This window comes from Cibotium barometz, chromosome 7 (assembly GCF_041138505.1).
Source record: "Cibotium barometz isolate CiBa-2024 chromosome 7, ASM4113850v1, whole genome shotgun sequence".
NCBI lineage: Eukaryota > Viridiplantae > Streptophyta > Polypodiopsida > Cyatheales > Cibotiaceae > Cibotium > Cibotium barometz.
In genome coordinates, this window is record NC_141052.1 from 49,710,023 (window position 1) to 49,728,390 (window position 18,368).

The 18,368-nt window shown below is 39.4% G+C and overlaps 1 protein-coding gene across 1 annotated transcript; it reads left to right on the plus strand.

The window, feature by feature from the left end:
* Window positions 1-11,105: 11,105 nt before the first annotated feature.
* Window positions 11,106-12,686, plus strand: LOC147637131 (mitogen-activated protein kinase kinase kinase 18-like). Its single transcript, XM_086800739.1, has one exon. The coding sequence runs from the start codon at window positions 11,114-11,116 to the stop codon at window positions 12,365-12,367; it is 1,254 nt and encodes a 417-aa protein (XP_086656865.1). The 5' UTR covers window positions 11,106-11,113; the 3' UTR covers window positions 12,368-12,686.
* Window positions 12,687-18,368: the final 5,682 nt, after the last annotated feature.

Genomic DNA, 18,368 nt, shown 5'->3' on the forward strand with positions numbered 1-18,368 from the left:
CATTATATGTAATTTTATCACATAACATAAAAATTATAGATGACTTACAATTGATCACATGACACATCATATGACCCGTGAACCTAAACTATAGGTCAACACACCTTATCTTTAATTGGGCATACCTAACCTTACAGTGGACACGATAAGGGATCCTATACATTGAGTGGACACAACTGGTCGGTAAAGACTGAAGTGGACATAACTGGTCGGTATAGAGTGAAGTGGACACAATAAGTCGCTTTGTGTGAGGAAAAATTAAAGTGGACACAAATGGTCATGAAAGACTAGAGTGGATACAGTAATTGGATCCGTGATAGTGGACACATTAAGTGGCATTTTTGTGAGGATAACTTAAAGTGGACACAACTGGTTGGTATAGACCAGAGTGGACACAATAAGTGGCTTTCTCTGATGATAACTTCAAGTGGACACAACTAGTCGCTAAAGATCAGAGTGGAAACAATAAGTGGCTTCCTACAAATTGAACATTTTATACACTTTAGAGCCCATGTCTAAGGGGGTATCCATGTAACAAGTAAGTAGCAAAAGGCTATCTTGGTTTATTCTTTCTAGATAGGAATTTGTTAATATTGAAAGAGAAAGTTTGCCCAGTATTGAGAAAGTGAACGTGTTTACCATTTGGGTATCTTAGATTTTAACACAATGAGTCTCACAAAGTCCATATGTTGTGAAATTACACGTGGTCTTGCTACACTTCTTTTGCATTGAAATTTATTATAAGTTTAAAGATGAAGATTTTTTTTCAAGTGTTATAGTTCTTATAAAAGATGACGTGATTAATATATTGTGGGTCAAGTGTGGATATTGCGGATATGCATGTATTGTTAGCGTATTATTAGTTAGATTCTTTACCTACTTAAGGAGAGCCCTCATTAGGGAAAATTTAGACTCAAATTTTGCCCTTTAAGGATTGCACACATTCTCTGCCCCATAGTAACCTAGTGTGGGTCCACAAAAAGAATCCTTGGGGATATCTCTACACTCTCTAGAAGTGTTTTTGGTGCTCCAAATTATCTTTACATGATTTAACATTATATTCTCTATGTATGGTGGTTTAATATTTGGATATGAAAATCTATATTTCTTCATGATTTTGGGTTTTTGTATCCTTTCGTCACATAGCTCTTACACATGTTCAAAATCTTATGATACCTAAAGTAATAATTCTATCCTTTTCATTAGGCTCAAGTTTGATAGAACATGTTCGCGAGAGCATGTTAAAACATGTTTGCACAACAAGAGTATGTTACAATAGTGAGAGCTCATGCTAGATGTGCCAAGGGCTACTGAAACTAGGGATGAAACTTTGGGGCTTTCAAGATCACACACCTTACAATTAGTGAAAGTTCATATTAGAAGTGGAGGGGGGCTACTCGAATCATGGACCAAAAAAATGTAACACTACTATTAGTGCTAGTAGTCACAAATGAAGCAGTGCTAGTAGTGCCAGCCAACATTGCTAGCACTACTAGTAATGCGAGCCAGCACTATTAGCACACAATGCACTGCTAGTATTGTGAAGCACCACTAGACGCTAGTGCTAGTCAACAATAGAAGCACCGATGCACTAGGATGATCTTAGGCATTGCTAGTAAGTCTAGCCAGCACTTAATGATTACTATAAGCACTACTAGTAGTACTAGTTGGCTCTAAAGCAGTACTAGTATAACTAAATACATAAGAAATACTAGTGCTAGTGCTAGTATGCACTATTAGCTGTGCTAGTCACTAAAATCAGTACTGGTATCACTAAATACATAAGTAGTACTAGTATTACTTATGTATTTAGTGATATCAATACTAGCTCGCTCTAGTGTTACTAGTACTAGTGTTAGTAAGCACTGCTAGTAGTGCTAGTCACAACTGAATACAAGAACTACTAGTGTACTAGGCAGCACTAGTAGCACTACTAGTAGTGCTAGTCTGCAAATAGTAGCCCCACTAACTGTGATAGTAGTGGAAAGAAGCACTATTAGTAGTGCTAGTTAGAACTAGTAGCCCCACTAACTGTGATAGTAGTGGAAAGAAGCACTATTAGTAGTGCTAGTTAGAACTACTAGCATTACGTGCACTACTAGTGTACTAGGCAGCACTAGTAGCACTACTAGCATTACGTGCACTACTAGTGTACTAGGCAGCACTAGTAGCACTACTAGTAGTGCTAGTCTGCAAATAGTAGCCCCACTAACAGTGATAGTAGTGGAAAGAAGCACTATTAGTAGTGCTAGTTAGAACTACTAGTGTACTAGGCAGCACTAGTAGCACTACTAGTAGTGCTAGTCTGCAAATAGTAGCCCCACTAACTGTGATAGTAGTGGAAGAAGCACTATTAGTAGTGCTAGTTAGAACTAGTAGCACTATTAATAATCATCAGTAAACATGCTAAGAGCACTACGACTAGTTCTAGTTAGTACTATTAGCACTAAATACACTACTAGTAGTGTTAGATAGCACTATTAGCACTGCTAATAGTGTCAGTTAGCAATAGTAGCACCACTAACTATGCTAGTAGTGGTAACAAACATTGCTAGTAGTGCTAGCTAGAAGTAATAGCACTATTAGTAGTGGTAGTTATCACTAAACATATTAATAACACTACTAGTAGTGCTAGCAAGCACCGAACATACTAATTAGTAGTGCTAGTCTCATCACTAAACATACTAATAGAACTACTAGTAGTACCAGCACTATTAATACTAAAAGAAATACAATTAGTAGTGCTATTTAACACTGCTAATAGTAATGCTAGTAGTGCTTCAACACTAATAGCACAAATAGAAGTACTAGTAGTAGTGCTATCCATTACTATTAGCACATTAAAAAATGTTGATACTAGTGTTAGCCAACACTGCTAATAATGCTAGTTAACACTTTAGCATGTGAAATTAAATGACATTTTAAAGGCTTTTTTCTTTGAAGCATGAAGCTAGCCATCCACTACTTGAGTGCGCTAAAGTTTGTGCTTGTGGTCGTGGTGGCTAGGAGAAGGGGAAGGCATGCAAAACAATTTAGAGCCCATGTCTAAAGGGGCTAGCCAAGTACGTAGGAAAAGGCGACCTTGGTTTTTATCTTTCCATCTTTTCTTTTTGTGTACACTTTGAGATACATGGAGTGGCATTTTAGATACGCATTTGTTAATAATTGAAAGAGAAAGTTTTCCCATTATTGAGAACATGAATGTATATTTATAGTTTGGGTATCTTAGACTTTAACAATCATAAGTCTCATAAAGTACATATGTTGTAAAATTGCACATGGTCTTCTTACACTTCTTTTGCATTTAAATTTACTATAAGTTTAATTTTTTCAACTGCTATAGTCCCATAAAAGATGACGTGATGGATATATTATGGGTCAAAGGAGAGCCCTCAATCAATAGCATGGCTTTTGTGATACATTGTAAAATGTGCATGGTCGATATAGTTCTTGTGCTTTTGAATTTTAATTATAAGGGTGTAAAAGAAAAACTATCGAAGTGTTACATGTCATGGTAAGAGGCCTCATATACTAAGTTAGTGTGGGTCCACAAAAAGAATCCTTAAGGATAGCTCTACACTCTCTGGAAGTGTTTTTGGTGGTCCAGATTATCTTTACACGATTTAACATGTTATATGCTCTATGTATGGTGGTTTAAGATTTGGATATGAAAATCTATATTTCTTCATGATTTTGGGTTTTCGTATCCTTTTGTGACTTTCACATGTCATACAGGTCTTACACACGTGTTCGAAATCATACGGTACCTAAAGTAATAAATCTATCCTTTTTGTTAGTAGGCTCGACTTTGATAGAAAGTCAACACATGGTCGAGAGCATGTTAATAAAACTTTGGGGCTTTTAAGAGCACATGCCTTACATTAGTGAAAGTTCATATTAGAAGTTGAGGGCTATTGGAATCATGGACAAAACTTTGGGGGTTTATACACATGACAATGCATTGGACACACGGGCAAGAATAATCAATTGGCAAAAAACTCCATTTTTTACAAGAGGGATCAGTGTCTCTACATTTGGCCATGTATAGAACGTGTTGCCAAGATATCCATTTAAAAATAGTTTGGTGGACAAGACATATCCATGCTATGGGCACACAAGGAAGAGTATAGGACAACTGTGGGTAACCAGCCTAAGTACAGTATGGTGCAAGGACATGTAGCACGAAATTCCAAAATGTCAAACCTACCAACATGTTGAGCAAGCCATGGATATAGCAATGGGGTACATGTAGGTGCCTAGGGTCAAATCCTTTTACGGCTTCATGAGGTTGAATGCAAAGAAAAAGTAGCAAAACATGTGTACAAAGGTGAGAAATCGGCAACCGTAGGTTCTTACATAGAATCTAGACTTCACTACCGACCGACCCACCCACCCAGGAATAGGAATAGTGTTAGAAATAAACTTTTTTTTCCAACCAATGAAAAAAAAAAGGATCTCTTCAAGTTCAATCGATTTTTATTGAAAAATTGTACAGGTAGATTAAAATTTCGAAAAATTGAATCAATGTAAGCCCGGTTTTTTTCAATTTCATGACGGTAGCACGACGCTTTTACACTTTTCGAAAACTTTAAAGCCCTTTTAGAAAAGTGTTGGCCCGCGTGCGACATGTGTATTTGGCTAGTAGGCCTGCGCCGACGTGTGATTTTAGCTAGGCCTGCGTTTGCGTACGAATTTGGCTTCGCCTCCACACTCGTGTTGATTTCACTTTAAGCCGTGTTGACGTGGACAAGATTGTAAGGATCGCAATCTGAATTGGCTGCATCAGGAACCACAATTGAGTTGTACTTTGGAAGAGATGTTGTGCACGGTGATTTTCGAATCATTATAGGCTGGGACACCCGTAAAGAATAGCCACACACCAGGTGGCATGCGCTGATTTAAGTTCCTTTTTTGACACAACTAAAAAATCAAAAGTAGAAAAAATAAATTCAATTTCTTTTCTCTTTTTAAAGAAGCCCGGAGTTATATTGAAATAGAGCGTTGAGCATTTACAAAATAACTTGCTTAAGCATAACTGTTGGAGTGCCCTAAGCTCGTAGAAGGGTCAGGTTCTGAATATATTTAGTCAACTCATAATCTCTACTTCCTCGCTACTAGCCACCTACCCATCCTTTTCTAGCCTTTCTTTTTGTATTATTAGGCTGATTTTCTCTTGGAACTCTTCCTTGGGATTTCCCATATGCTGCATCTACGCCTTGAAGCTAGCTAGCTAGCTTTATGCAAGAGTTTCATCAGCACATTCAGATCACATCTCAGACCAAGGAGCATATGGTGTTTGCATGATTAAACAAGCATTTATTTATATTAATCTAAACAGCCCACAAATATTCAGTATGTATAACATTCCACACTTCTACTGAGCAAGATTTTTTGGCGGAATCACTGGTGGCCAAATTTTTGAGACTTAAATCCCCATTGGTTTATGTCCCACAGTAGGTTCCATCTTATATTTAGCTTACGGTGTGTGTGTGTGTGTGTGGGGGGAGAGAGAGAGAGAGAGAGAGAGAGAGAGAGAGAGAGAGAGTTGGGATGGGTAACAGTTTATGTTTGGCCTTCCACGAGAAGACTTTGGTTGTTAGGGGTCCCTTGAGTGGATCAAATTATATTTCTCCTCATTCCATAGCTTTTTCCTTTCAGAGATTAGTTGAAGATGTGACTCAAATAGCTTGTAGCAATCCCTAAGCTCCTGAACAGTCATCCATCTTTGATTATATCTGCACCACATATCACCCCATGTACTAATGCCCTTTTTGTGGAGTTTGTGAGCATGCTTGTACAAGTTTTCTGATATATAGTTTTCCACTGCCATGGAAAACCAGATGGAGTCCAAATGTAGAATACTAGCATGTTTCCTTATCTTAATGTGTAGTCTGCGTTCTGGCTTACATCTATTCTAGGCCTGCCCATAGTGATTTGACTAGAGGCCTCCCTCGTGTTTTTATTTTCATTGGACTGTAGAAGAGGATCATTTTGGGAATCTTCTTCCAACGGTGAGAAAGCAAGATAGTTTGAAGTTATTCGAATTTCTATTAATAAGTATTGCCTAATCTTCCCAAGGACATAGAATACTTCTCACTGTTGATTTAGTAGGCATATGATCTGCTACATCAATGATGTTTGGCATGCCCAAATCCTTTCATTCTTAGGCAAAGAGCAAACTTTTGACGCAACTTTAGGCATTTTAGATTCCTCTGCATTTCCAAACCATAAGAAATTTCTACATAATCTCTCTAATTACTTGAAATCATTGTTTAAGGGGAGCCAACATGAGAGAAAGTATATAGTAGTTGATCCCAATGCTAGGCAGAAAAGTCTGAGACACTCCCAAAGAGCTTGTATAGATAACTGACCATTGGTATCACAAATTGTTGAAGACAGGTTTGACCTTTGTTGTCTGGTGGTAGTAGGGAGATGGCTCTTAATTGTCCTTTTTCCATGGCCTTCTGGACTAGACAACCCAGGGCGTTTGCAATGATAGCAAATAGTACTGGGGCCAACGGGCAGCCTTGTCTAATAAATCTTTGTAATACAAAAGATTCTATGAGGTGTCCATTCACTGTCACGCTAGTCTGAGCATTACCAAAATTTGCTCTGACCATCGTTATAAAGTTCGCCCCATCTCTCTTAGGGACTGTAAAGCAAAGTCCCACTCCAATCTTTCATAAGCTTTTTCAAAATCTATCTTGAAGAACATAAAAACCTGATGCATTTTTGAGCATACTCTACTCCTTCCTAAAGAGCTATAATGGCATCGAGTATAAATCTACCTTTGATGAATCCGCATAGTTATAGGTCTCCAACTAGGGATCTCATCCTTAGGCCCGCTCTTATGAATCAATTTGATGATCCCTTCATTTATTGAGAAGGGGAGGGCACTAAATTTTATTGATTCATTCTAGACTTTAAGAAGAGGAGTTAATAGGAGTTCTTTATAGGATTTAAAGAACTCTCTACATGGAATTAATTGCATCCTCCAGTCCTCTTCCAAAAAGGCTGATAGGCTTAGAGGTACTGATTTCATTCTACATTCTGATATGGTTTGTGTGGCAAGTTTCCTTTCCTCTATATATCGTCCTTTTTTGCACTAAAGATGGCAGAAAAATGTCCCTTGACAATGTCCATGTTTTTAGCCAAAGATTTTGCATGATTTCCCCTTGTATCTTTTAACATGGGGATGTAGTCTGTGTTAGCGTTTTTTTAAAGGAGGGAGAACATCTCTTTGGAAGGTCGATCAATCTTTCTGGCCCACAACTCTCTTAGATAGAGTTTGATGTATATTCATTGTATCTCTTCTTCCTTCTTTAACTCTTCTCTAACCTTGATTAGGTCCTCTTGTAATTAAGTCCACCTAGCCTTGGTTAATCTTGTGTTCTAGAGTTTGCATTTTCTTGTACTTATTTTCTCTCCTATCTGTCCTAATCCTCGTGACCTCCTTTTTTTCATCTAGGAGCAGCTTATGAGAGTCTCTAACAGCATCAGCATGGGCCCATGCCTTTAATAGGGACCTATATACACTGAAGTGTTGTTCCCATATTCGCTTTAGGTTTCTACCCATTCCCGGCGTGTAATTTTGGCCTGCGTTTGCGTACGAATTTGGCTTCGCCTCCACACTCGTGTTGATTTCACTTTAAGCCGTGTTGACGTGGACAAGATTGTAAGGATCGCAATCTGAATTGGCTGCATCAGGAACCACAATTGAGTTGTGCTTTGGAAGAGATGTTTTGCACGGTGATTTTCGAATCATTATAGGCTGGGACACCCGTAAAGAATAGCCACACCAGGTGGCATGCGCTGATTTAAGTTCCTTTTTTGACACAACTAAAAAATCAAAAGTAGAAAAAATAACTAAAAGCCTTCAATTTATTTTCTCTTTTTAAAGAAGCGCGGAGTTATATTGAAATAAAGCGTTGAGCATTTACAAAGCTTGACCTAAGGTTTTAACTTCCTGTAGACATACGAAGTCAAGATGGATGTTCGATTGGAAAATCCATCCTTTTATTACTCTAGAGCGGTTACGATTTGTCAAACCTTTAGTGTTGTAAGAAATTGTCATGTCTTTTGGTCTTTTTTGGGGGGGAGGAGGGCGGGAGTTAGCTCTTTTCTGTGGGAAGAGGGGAGATCATGCCCCCAACTTGGGACTGTGTTCTCTTTAATAAGGGAAAGACAATTAGCTTTTGTTTGCCATGAGTTTCTGATGTTCTATTTGATAGAGGCAAGAGAGGGTGATTTTTTCCCCTCCTAACAGTGATTCCTCCTTTGCTTGTGTGGGACCAGCATCCAAGTTCACCAATGAGGCATCTTGGAGGTCCATATCCTCCACCTCCTTGTCCAGATCACTTGCACGGAGTTGTCTACTTGTTGGGACCTCTTCATCGTCCTCCTCACTTGAGAGCCTTTGTTTGTCTGGGAAGGATCAAACATGTCCACCAAAAGTGGGGAGAATCTATTGTAGTTACTCCTTCTTGGCTGGTTTCTAGAGCCTTGTGGGTGCCCTTGACCTCTGCCTTTCCTTAACAACATATTGAAATTCGTGACTATCTTCTTTAGTTTCGTCTAGGGGATTTGTGGCTGAGGAGGGAAAATTTTAATGGGACAGCTCCTAATGAAATGATCTTTTGAACCACAGTGGAAGTAGGTATTCGAGATGTTTTAAAGACCAATGGTTGGTCTAAGATAAAGCCTAGATAAAGAGTTGGGGATATCCTTATTGATGTCTATTTCTACTAGGGGGCCTGAGGGTGTCAATGAGGGCTTAAGTCAGCATTTGATCTCACTCCCAACAATCTTCTAAATTGTTCAAGCATAAGTTTGATAAATGGGTGTAAATGCAGAGGAAGATTGGGTAGTTCTACCCAAACAAAGCAAAAGGTAGACTTGGGACCAACACGAGAAAGCCAAGGGACCAACAAAAAAGAGACAAAGGGGAATTTCTTAAAACCCATTGTCCTGCACCTAAAAGCATTGAGAGCCATACTTTCTTCTTTAAATAGGCAAAAAAATAGTTATTGGGAAAGTATTGAGTATGTTCCACAACGAGTCCCGTGGATGCGTAGTTTGGTCTACCCAAACAAAGCAAAAGGTAGACTTGGGACCAACACGAGAAAGCCAAGGGACCAACAAAAAAGAGACAAAGGGGAATTTCTTAAAACCCATTGTCCTGCACCTAAAAGCATTGAGAGCCATACTTTCTTCTTTAAATAGGCAAAAAAATAGTTATTGGGAAAGTATTGAGTATGTTCCACAACGAGTCCCGTGGATGCGTAGTTTGGTCTCATCCATGCTTTGAGAACCTCAACTGGAGGTCCTAGCCCATAGCAAAGGCCAATTAGGCTCCGTTTATGTGTGTGTGGTTTCGAAAGCACTCTAAAAGTGCTAGATATTGGGAATGGTGAGAGCCACATAAAAGAATGTGGAAAAGGAATTGCCACATGGCATCTGGTTTGGGCGAGCAGACGAGTAAGGCAAGTCGAAAAATATGTTGTTGACATGCGGAGAGGAAGGTTCCATGCGTGTGGTTTGATATGGCAAATTGGCGAATAGAGCCAGTTTGAATGCTGGCCAAATGGCCCACATGTGGGAAGAGGAAGCCAGCGTGCTGCCTGCTAGCGCGCTGCTCCCAATTTTTTGCTAAATGTGGGAGGAATTATGTGGGATTCTCTGTGGAGTAATCAAGTTGATTCGCCTCCACCAACTGGGAAGTGACAGGGTTTTCCAACTTTAATATCCAAAACGCAACTAATGCAGACACACATGTAAGTCCTCCTTCTAACTTTCATATCCATTGTGTGTTGTAGAATTATGTTTGCAAAATCATGTCTTTCTTGAAAAAAAAGATTTGTGATCTTTTCTTTTTTAATAAAACCGATTAAATGTCTTAAAAAACCAATTGGCTTTCTAAATCTCAGATAGAATTTTGACTAGAAGGTCTTTCCATTAGTTCATAAAAATGTCTTTTGCAAACACTATAGGTAGCTTTGTTGTGAAGACTAATTGTCTTTACACATGACAATAATACTTACGAAAAACTTATGTTTTGTTTTCCTCGTGGTAAGATTAAGTTGTTGTGGGTGACCCATGCATAGTGACATCCCTTTTCACATTGCATCATGCTTTAGACTTGTGGTAAGTTTAAGTAGTTGTGGTTGACCCATGCATAGTGACATCCCTTTCACATTGCATCATACTTTAGGCCTAGAAGCTAAGACTTTGCGTTGAGGACTCCAAAAAGTATGAAATCATGAATGACATCAACATAGATGGTCGTTTAGGTGATGCTAGCACATGAATTTGGTTGAAATCTCTAGAGTTTGGATTTCGATGGTGGAAGACTTTTTTGGAGTCTTATGGTGGACAAAACCATATAGAAAATACCATATATATGTATCACAGATCAGATTCACATGTCAACGGTTAATGTTGATTTTTCCTTAGAATCAAAAGGAGAAAAGGAGTAAGGTGTCTTGAGTCAGCGGCCAAATTGTCCCAAGATAAACATGAGGCATGTGTGAAATGACGTGTGGCGTGACGTGTGTGATCGTTGCCCCTATCGTTTACGAAACGTCAAGTTAGTGAACCACTTCAACAACTTGACGCCTTGCGGAACGTCAAGTTAGTGAGCCTCTTCAACAACTTGACGCCACGCATGACCAAAGTGGTTGACAGGTAGGATATTTCGTGCATGTTAGGTTACATCCAAAATCAATCGAAGCAAGCTACCTTTTAAGGTACTTTTTTAAAAAGGTCGGCAGGCGGAACGCTTTAGGCTAGAACCTACATCGCTTGCTAATTTTTAAAAAAATTATGCGTTTATTTATATTCTCCTCCCGTCTACGTTTTGCCAAACTTTTTATTAGACGCCATCGATCGAAGCTGGCGGAGAGTCGCCGACTTACAAGCCTTGCTACGTGGCGGATGCTGATTCATTGCCGCCCACCTCGGACCTGTCGTCATTCAACGAGGCCTTCCAGAATCCATCCGCCTAAAGCGAAGGAACTTGCGCCAGAGCCCGCTCCACGTGGAGGCTAGATAACGGGTCCAGAGTCTGCACCGCACGCTTTCATCAGCTACATGTATAAAGCCCCTTCGCAGCCATATGCTTATAACCCATTCATTTATTCCTTTCCTGAATGCTCGGACATCACCCAATACACGCACAACCATGCTCCTTCGTTCTCCTCCTGTCCGCCGCTGGCTCCGTGGCTCCCCCTTGGGCTCTGGCGCCTTTGGCAGCGTCTCCTTGGCTGTCAATTTGGACGATGGCCAACACTTCGCTGTAAAATCCACCCCTTGCCCCACCTCCTCCTCCCCTGAGCTTAGCGCTTTAGAAAATGAGCTTAGCATCCTTCAAAGCCTTCACTCTCCTCGCATCATACGGTGCCTTGGCGCAGATTACTCCCTACAAAACGGATTGCTCTCTCTCAACATGTTCCTGGAGTACATGGAGGGAGGCAGCGTCGCGGACCTAGTGAAGAAATCAGGGGGGCGACTGGATGAAGGGCGCGTCCGATCCTACACCCATGGGATTTTGGAAGGGCTGAGCTACCTTCACGAGCAGGGAATTGTTCACTCTGACATCAAGGGGCAGAACATCCTGCTGGGACCGTCTGGAGTGAAGATTGCAGATTTTGGGACATCCAGGAGATTGGAATCAATGGAAAAAGGAGAAATTGGGGGGTATTTTAGGGGCACCCCTCTTTGGATGGCTCCCGAGGTGGTTCAAGGTGTGGAGCAAGGGCGCCCATCGGACATCTGGTCCCTGGGGTGCACGGTGGTGGAGATGCTGCAAGGCAGGCCTCCCTGGGGGACCCAAAATGGCCACACATCGGCAAGTTTAGCAGCCTGTCTCTTCAAGATCGGGTGCTCGCAGGAGGACGCCCCTTTGCCGGAGTCTGCGTCTGCAGACGCCAGGGACTTTCTGAGCAAGTGCCTGCAAAGAGGTCCCAAGGATAGATGGACAGCTACCCAGCTTCTGGAGCACCCATTTGTCAAACAGCAGGCGAAGGAGGACTGGCTTTATAACAGTCAAGCGTCGCCTAGGAGTACTCTAGATTTCTACAGTAGCGAGGAGACTGATTCTGAATCAGAGATGTCTGTGAGCTTTGATGTTCCTGCTGGCTCTTGGCCCACTGCACCTGGTGAGAAGAAAGAGGGCACAAGTGTCCATGAGCTGGAGGCGGAGGCTTGCGATTGGGTGACAGTGCGGTGTGCAAACGGATGGTCGGAAGACAGGCAGAAGCCTTTCATGAGAGGGTGCGCGGCAGGGGAGGTGGGCGTAAGAACGGGCCGCCAGATCAGCTTCGAATCGGTGGCGTTTTTGGCAAAGAGAATGAGACATGTCGTGGGGTGAAGAGCGCCTGGTGTGGATAACTGTAATATTCAAAGATGTGAAGCGCTCATCGCTTGGGCTCTCGGTGCCTTGGCCATCGATCTCGTCAATCTGCTGAATCAGAAGCCCCGCAACGGCCACGTGATCACACGCGCTCATCGCTCCATCAGCGCTCATTCGAAAAGATATATGGAGTCTTTTGGCGGGCTCCCATCCTTATCCCAAATACGATACACCCTGAAATGTAACACACTCAGTATGATTCATGACGGGCAAAAATATTTTTTAATACTCCAAGAACATGTGAACCTATATACTTTCTTTACATACAAAATATAAACTTCTTATTCATAAATCAAATATTGAAGAAAAAGAGGAAAAAAATAACAACTAAGGTTAATTTTTAAAGTTGCTACTGCAATAGTACTAGAAACAACAATTCAAGTGAAACTTGACATCATAAAGTAAAGTATAGCCTCATTTGATATCAAGATAGAAGACACTTACATTGAGTTGATGAGTTATTTACTATTAAAGAAAAATGAAATTAGAAATGAGTAAAAACGTTAACTATAACAAGTTCAATAATAAGTTTTATAATCCTCTAATAATACGGATGTGATTAGGTACAATTACTTTCTCGAGTGGTAAATTAGATTTAAGGTAGTGAAGACGAGTAAGAAATTCTTGATCAAATAGTGCTGCTGAGTCATCTTCTATACTATATCCCTGAATGATATTTATGTGTTCCATGATATGACAAAAACGAATGTTTGGAACGAAAACTCTGGTGCTGCCAATGGGTATCATAATGAAACATTCTTCGTGGTCACGTGTCAAAATCTTCGACCATTCGCCATCTTGTTAATTATTGAAGATATGCAATAATTGCTGAAATAGATCGCCATTCTGTTTGGATAAATAGGCTAGTTGGCTACACTCTAACATGACATATAAGAGTTCTGAAGGTGGATGATAAGTATGTGGAGATGACAAAAGAATTTTGGCAGTCAAAACTTTCCAATTTTTAGAATAGAGAATCCATGACTATCTTCACTTTTTGTTGGTGTAGTCTCTTACAGCTATTTTTTATCTTATTTGGGAGCTCTTTAATTGATTGTAAATAAACAATAGACTGTTGACTTTCAATACATCCAAAATTTAAATATAATATAAACATGAATATAATGAATGACTAGTATCAATTCTAACAACCTTGATTAATAAAATGAGAACATGCATTTAACTATTTCATTGTTGTAACTCTCTCTTAAAGAATCAAAATAAAAAGTTCAAGTCATAGGTGAGTTAATGTCAAATGACATTATTAGGAAACGATTATATGTGATTTCTTAAGGCCATAAAGAAGGTCTCTAAACTAGGTAGGATTTTGGGTTCGTACAACCTTTCAAAGAAGGAGTTATGATCATGCACTTGTGTTAGTGAAGTACCAGGGGAACTCTATGTACACAAAGAGGACAAGATAATAATTTCTAACACATATTCTATTTTCTCTATTACAAAATAGGCCAAAAGAAATAAACTTATACATGTTATAGACTTTGAAACATCACTAGTTGATCCTTGAATAGTTCTCACGAGGATTGTCTCCTTATAATTAAACTTGCCTAAACTTAGACGACTGTCAAATTAAGTATTATTCTTTCTAGCAATGGACAAAATCTATGGGATAATTCCCCTAAATCTTGTAAAAATAACTTCACAACGTATATATAGGACATGTGTCCCTCAAACTTGAGAAGACAACCTTATGGTCATAATTTTCCAATTAACATACAAGTCTAAAGGAAAGTCTCTAATAGGTTTGCTCTTAGTGTCACATGATAAAAAATTCTACTAATTGTTCCACCATCTCTTGGTTTTAGTAGGTCTTAACTTATGCTTTCATAAGTGAAATAAAAGTATATATCTACATAAGCTATTTAACGCCCTCGCATAAGAATTATGCTTGAGGTTTCTAACCACTTAAATTTTGACTCCATAAGCTTTAAATTTAAACATGATTAAAGCTGGAATGCCCAAATAACTAGGCTTTTAAAATATCTTTTTTTTTTCAGTGGTGACACTTTTCATGGGCTTCCTCTTTTGTCTCCTTTCTCTACTTCTTTTTTTTTTGTTATTTTGGCCAGCCGCTCAACCAGTTCCTCGAACTCCTCTTCACTTTTTGCTTGCTTTGTACTGACTACTGTGTGGCTTAAGCCCTTGGAAGAACCAATCAACAATAATTTGCATTGAGGGTTGGGTTTGTTCTGCCACTCTCTGCCTCAAGCTTAACAGCTTTGTTGCATAAGCTTCCACATCCTTATCCTCTTATTGGAGCTCTCTCATTTGATCAAGAGAGTTGAGTAGCAGACTTTATCTTGTGAAATCTCCCTAGAAAAGAAGTCATGACCTCTTCATAGGTCTAGAAATGGTTGTTTTGATATCTTGACACCCACTCCGTGGCTCTGTCTTTGAAGGTATTCATGAAAGTATCTCTGGCTCTTCCACATCCCAAGGTCTGGCCACTTACCAGTATTGCTCAAACCTCCTTACATGTAGATATACATCTTCCCCTTTATCTCCTAAGAACACTGAGAAATTTTTGGCTAATGACGCCATGGCTCCCTTAAACCTTTGGGGGTTCTATTGTGGTTGTTCTTCCTGGTTTTGTTGCTCCACCCTTTTTAGGCTTTCCGGACCTAGATTGTGCTCGGCTTCTCATTCTTGGCACTCCTTTTCTTGGTCCAAATTGTGCTTGAATTCTGACACTTCCTCTTGCTCTACGGGGTTGCAGAAGTTTTCGCAGTAACTTCTTGATTGTAACAGTGTGAGGCACACCCAGATGTGAGCTTCCTAGAGGGTCTCTTGGAAGGCATTACTTTTCTAGATTCATGAACACGCAGAAAGCATGCCTGCATCTGGTTGGGTTGCGTGGTGAAAGGTTCTCTGCATCGACTTTTCTAGAGAGTTCCTTCCTGCTTTCTCCACGGACTTGTTTTAAGTGGACCCACACTTTCCTTTACCTTTACCTGAAGGTGCAAAATGCTACTCAACGAAGGTTTTCCCTAGCAGAATGTTTGTTAGCTAATTTTGGCTTTGATTCAGTCAAAAAACTAAACGCACATGGCAGCACTTAGAGAAGACAAAAATAAAAGACAAAGCTTACTTATTTTTCTTTTTATAGCTTAATAAATTTAAAGATTTTTTAAAAGCTTTAACTAAAGCTTTTAGCTTTTAAGCAAAGTTCCACCATGGCACCGCCAGCGCGTAATTTTTTCTCCTCCACGGTAGTAGAAAATCCGGCCCGATAGCGCATAATTGAATATCTAAGATTTTTTTCTTTTTTAAAATTTATAAATTAAAGCTTTAACTAAAGCTTATTATTACAGATTTTAAACTAAATCTTCAGCATGCAACACAATAGCGCACAGTGCTTAGCTGGAAAGAGAAAAAGGAAAAACATTTTGCCGCCTGCTAAATGGACGAGAGAAAGAATTTTCCACTTGATTAATATTTTTAAATCAAAATTTAATTAGAGTGTAAACTCCAAATAAGCACTACTTTCTCAAATTGATTTATGGGTAAATAGATAATAGGCCCCTGATATCTTCAATGTGTTGATTGCATCCATACGGTTGGATTATGACGATGAGGATTAAGATTCATGAAATTTAATGATTTTGGAAAGAAGAAGTTCCACCCACTTCAGTGGGCCCCTGGTGTGTACTTAAAAAAAAGAAAAAAAAAAGAAGGGTGGTTTTCAAATATGCACAGAGGTTTTCCACCTTTCTTTACCCTTTGGTCCTTGCCCTTTGGGTAAAAGCTCTCTTTCTTCTCATCCAAGGATTCCTCCACCTTGTCCTTAGGCTTGCAAATTGATATGTACCCTTATGCAAAATCCTACAGCCTTTTTCATGTCCTCTTCAAACCGTTTACATACTTTCGAAATTCAATAAATTCAAGTGCACAACAAGAGTTTGGCCATGCCTTTGAATTTTGTATTGCTTCAAAAATATATTTTTTATTTAAAACCTTGAAGAGGTGTCCCTTGTACTTGCCAAAGCTCTGATGCCACTAAACATAAATCTTTTCCAAGTACAAGAGCTTAAACCAAATTCTCACAATAATAAATAAATTGAATAGAGAGAAATTAAATCAACATAAGAAGATGAACCTAAAACACTTGAAAAATATACTTCACCACATAAAAGACAAGTATTGGATGCAATCTATCTCCCCTCCCTTCCCCCAAGAAGTATCGACATCCTCCGACTCCTTGGGTATTTATGTCTTTATTACTAACAAAACTAGCCCACATGCCAAAAATAGTTGCATGCTCTTAAATGGGCTTGCCCTTTAGAAAAAATAGAAGTTGCTTTTACCAAAAGCTTAAATAAATCCTTCCTATCCAAATCACTAAGGAAAAATACATATAAACCCCAAGGGTTAGTTCACCTGTAACCAAATTAATATGTCCACGTCCATGTATATCAAAGTGGGCGGCTAACAAAATATAAAAATATCTTATAGTAAATACCACAGCCAAAATACCAAAATCATTGGCTATCCCATAAATGCCCAAAATACTAAAAGGAAAACCTTCCCAGTGTAATTGCTCACGCCAAATCACTACCATCATGTCCCAGCCATACTGGCTTACGAACATAGAACTCACCAATCTCACAAACCTACAAGTTGTCCATTCAAACACATTACACATTAGCAAAATTACACAACAACGCATAAGCATTAAATCTAACACTTAGTTCTAGCCATCCCTAAATTCATATATCCTACATATGGAATATTCAGAATTATCTAAGTTCCATGCCATGAACATAGTGGTAATTAGGCATCCCCAATTAACCACAGAGGGACGGAAGGACAAACCGTAACACGCAAGCTTTAACCAAATTCTCACAATAATAAATAAATTGAATAGAGAGAAATTAAATCAACACAAGAAGATGAACATAAAACACTTGAAAAATATACTTCACCACACAAAAGACAAGTATTGGGTGCAATCTATCCCCTCCCAAGAAGTGTCGGCATCCTCCCACTCCTTGGGTATTTATGTATTTATTAACAAAAATAGTCCACATGCCCAAAATAGTTGCACGCTCTTGCATGGGCTTGCCCTTTACAAAAAATAGGAGTTGTTTTTACCAAAAGCTTAAATAAATCCTTCCTATCAAAATCACTAAGGAAAAATACATATTAATTCCCAAGGGCTAGTTCACGTGCAACCAAATTAATAGATCCATGCCCATGTATATAGCAAAAGTGAGGTGACTAAAAAAATACAAAAATATCACGTAGTAAATACCACGATCAAATACCAAAATCATTGGCTATTGTTAATGGCTCGCCCTAACCCTCCTTGAAACACATCTAACAAGAGATTTCTTGGTGAACCGTAACTATCATGAGGATCTTTCCAATGGCCGAGCTCATAACCCTTGAAGTCTCTAAGCTCTACAACGCCTTGAGAAGCAATTCCACTGTGTCTCCCGTGATTGTCACACCGCCACGTTGCACTAACTCGTCCCTCCTCTCACCTCACATCACTCACAAACACTCACTAGCATGCATTAAAGAGAGAGATTAGCAAGAGCAAGACTCTATTGCATAATGGGAAAGTATCCTTGTATTATGAGAGATATTCACTTATATACATGGCCATAAGTGTTCACACACTTAAACTGTGGCCGACCAGGCACTTTAGGCTCATATATAAGAGGCCTAATGCTATTACAATGACTACTCTCATAATATATCCTTGAAGGACATCACTTGGGACTTCATCCTAACTTGCTATCACACACTCTTGAAGCGAGAATCACCTTAAGTATATAAGAGGCCTAATGCTATTACAATGACTACTCTCATAATATATCCTTGAAGGACATCACTTGGGACTTCATCCTAACTTGCTACCACACACTCTTGAAGCGAGAATCGCCTTAAGTATTCCATCGGACCATTACGGGCGCCCGTCCAAGTTGTAGATTTGGAC

Excerpts from the sequence above, each read along its gene's own strand:
- LOC147637131 (XM_086800739.1), top strand. The coding sequence starts at position 11,114 with ATGCTTATAACCCATTCATTTATTCCTTTCCTGAATGCTCGGACATCA.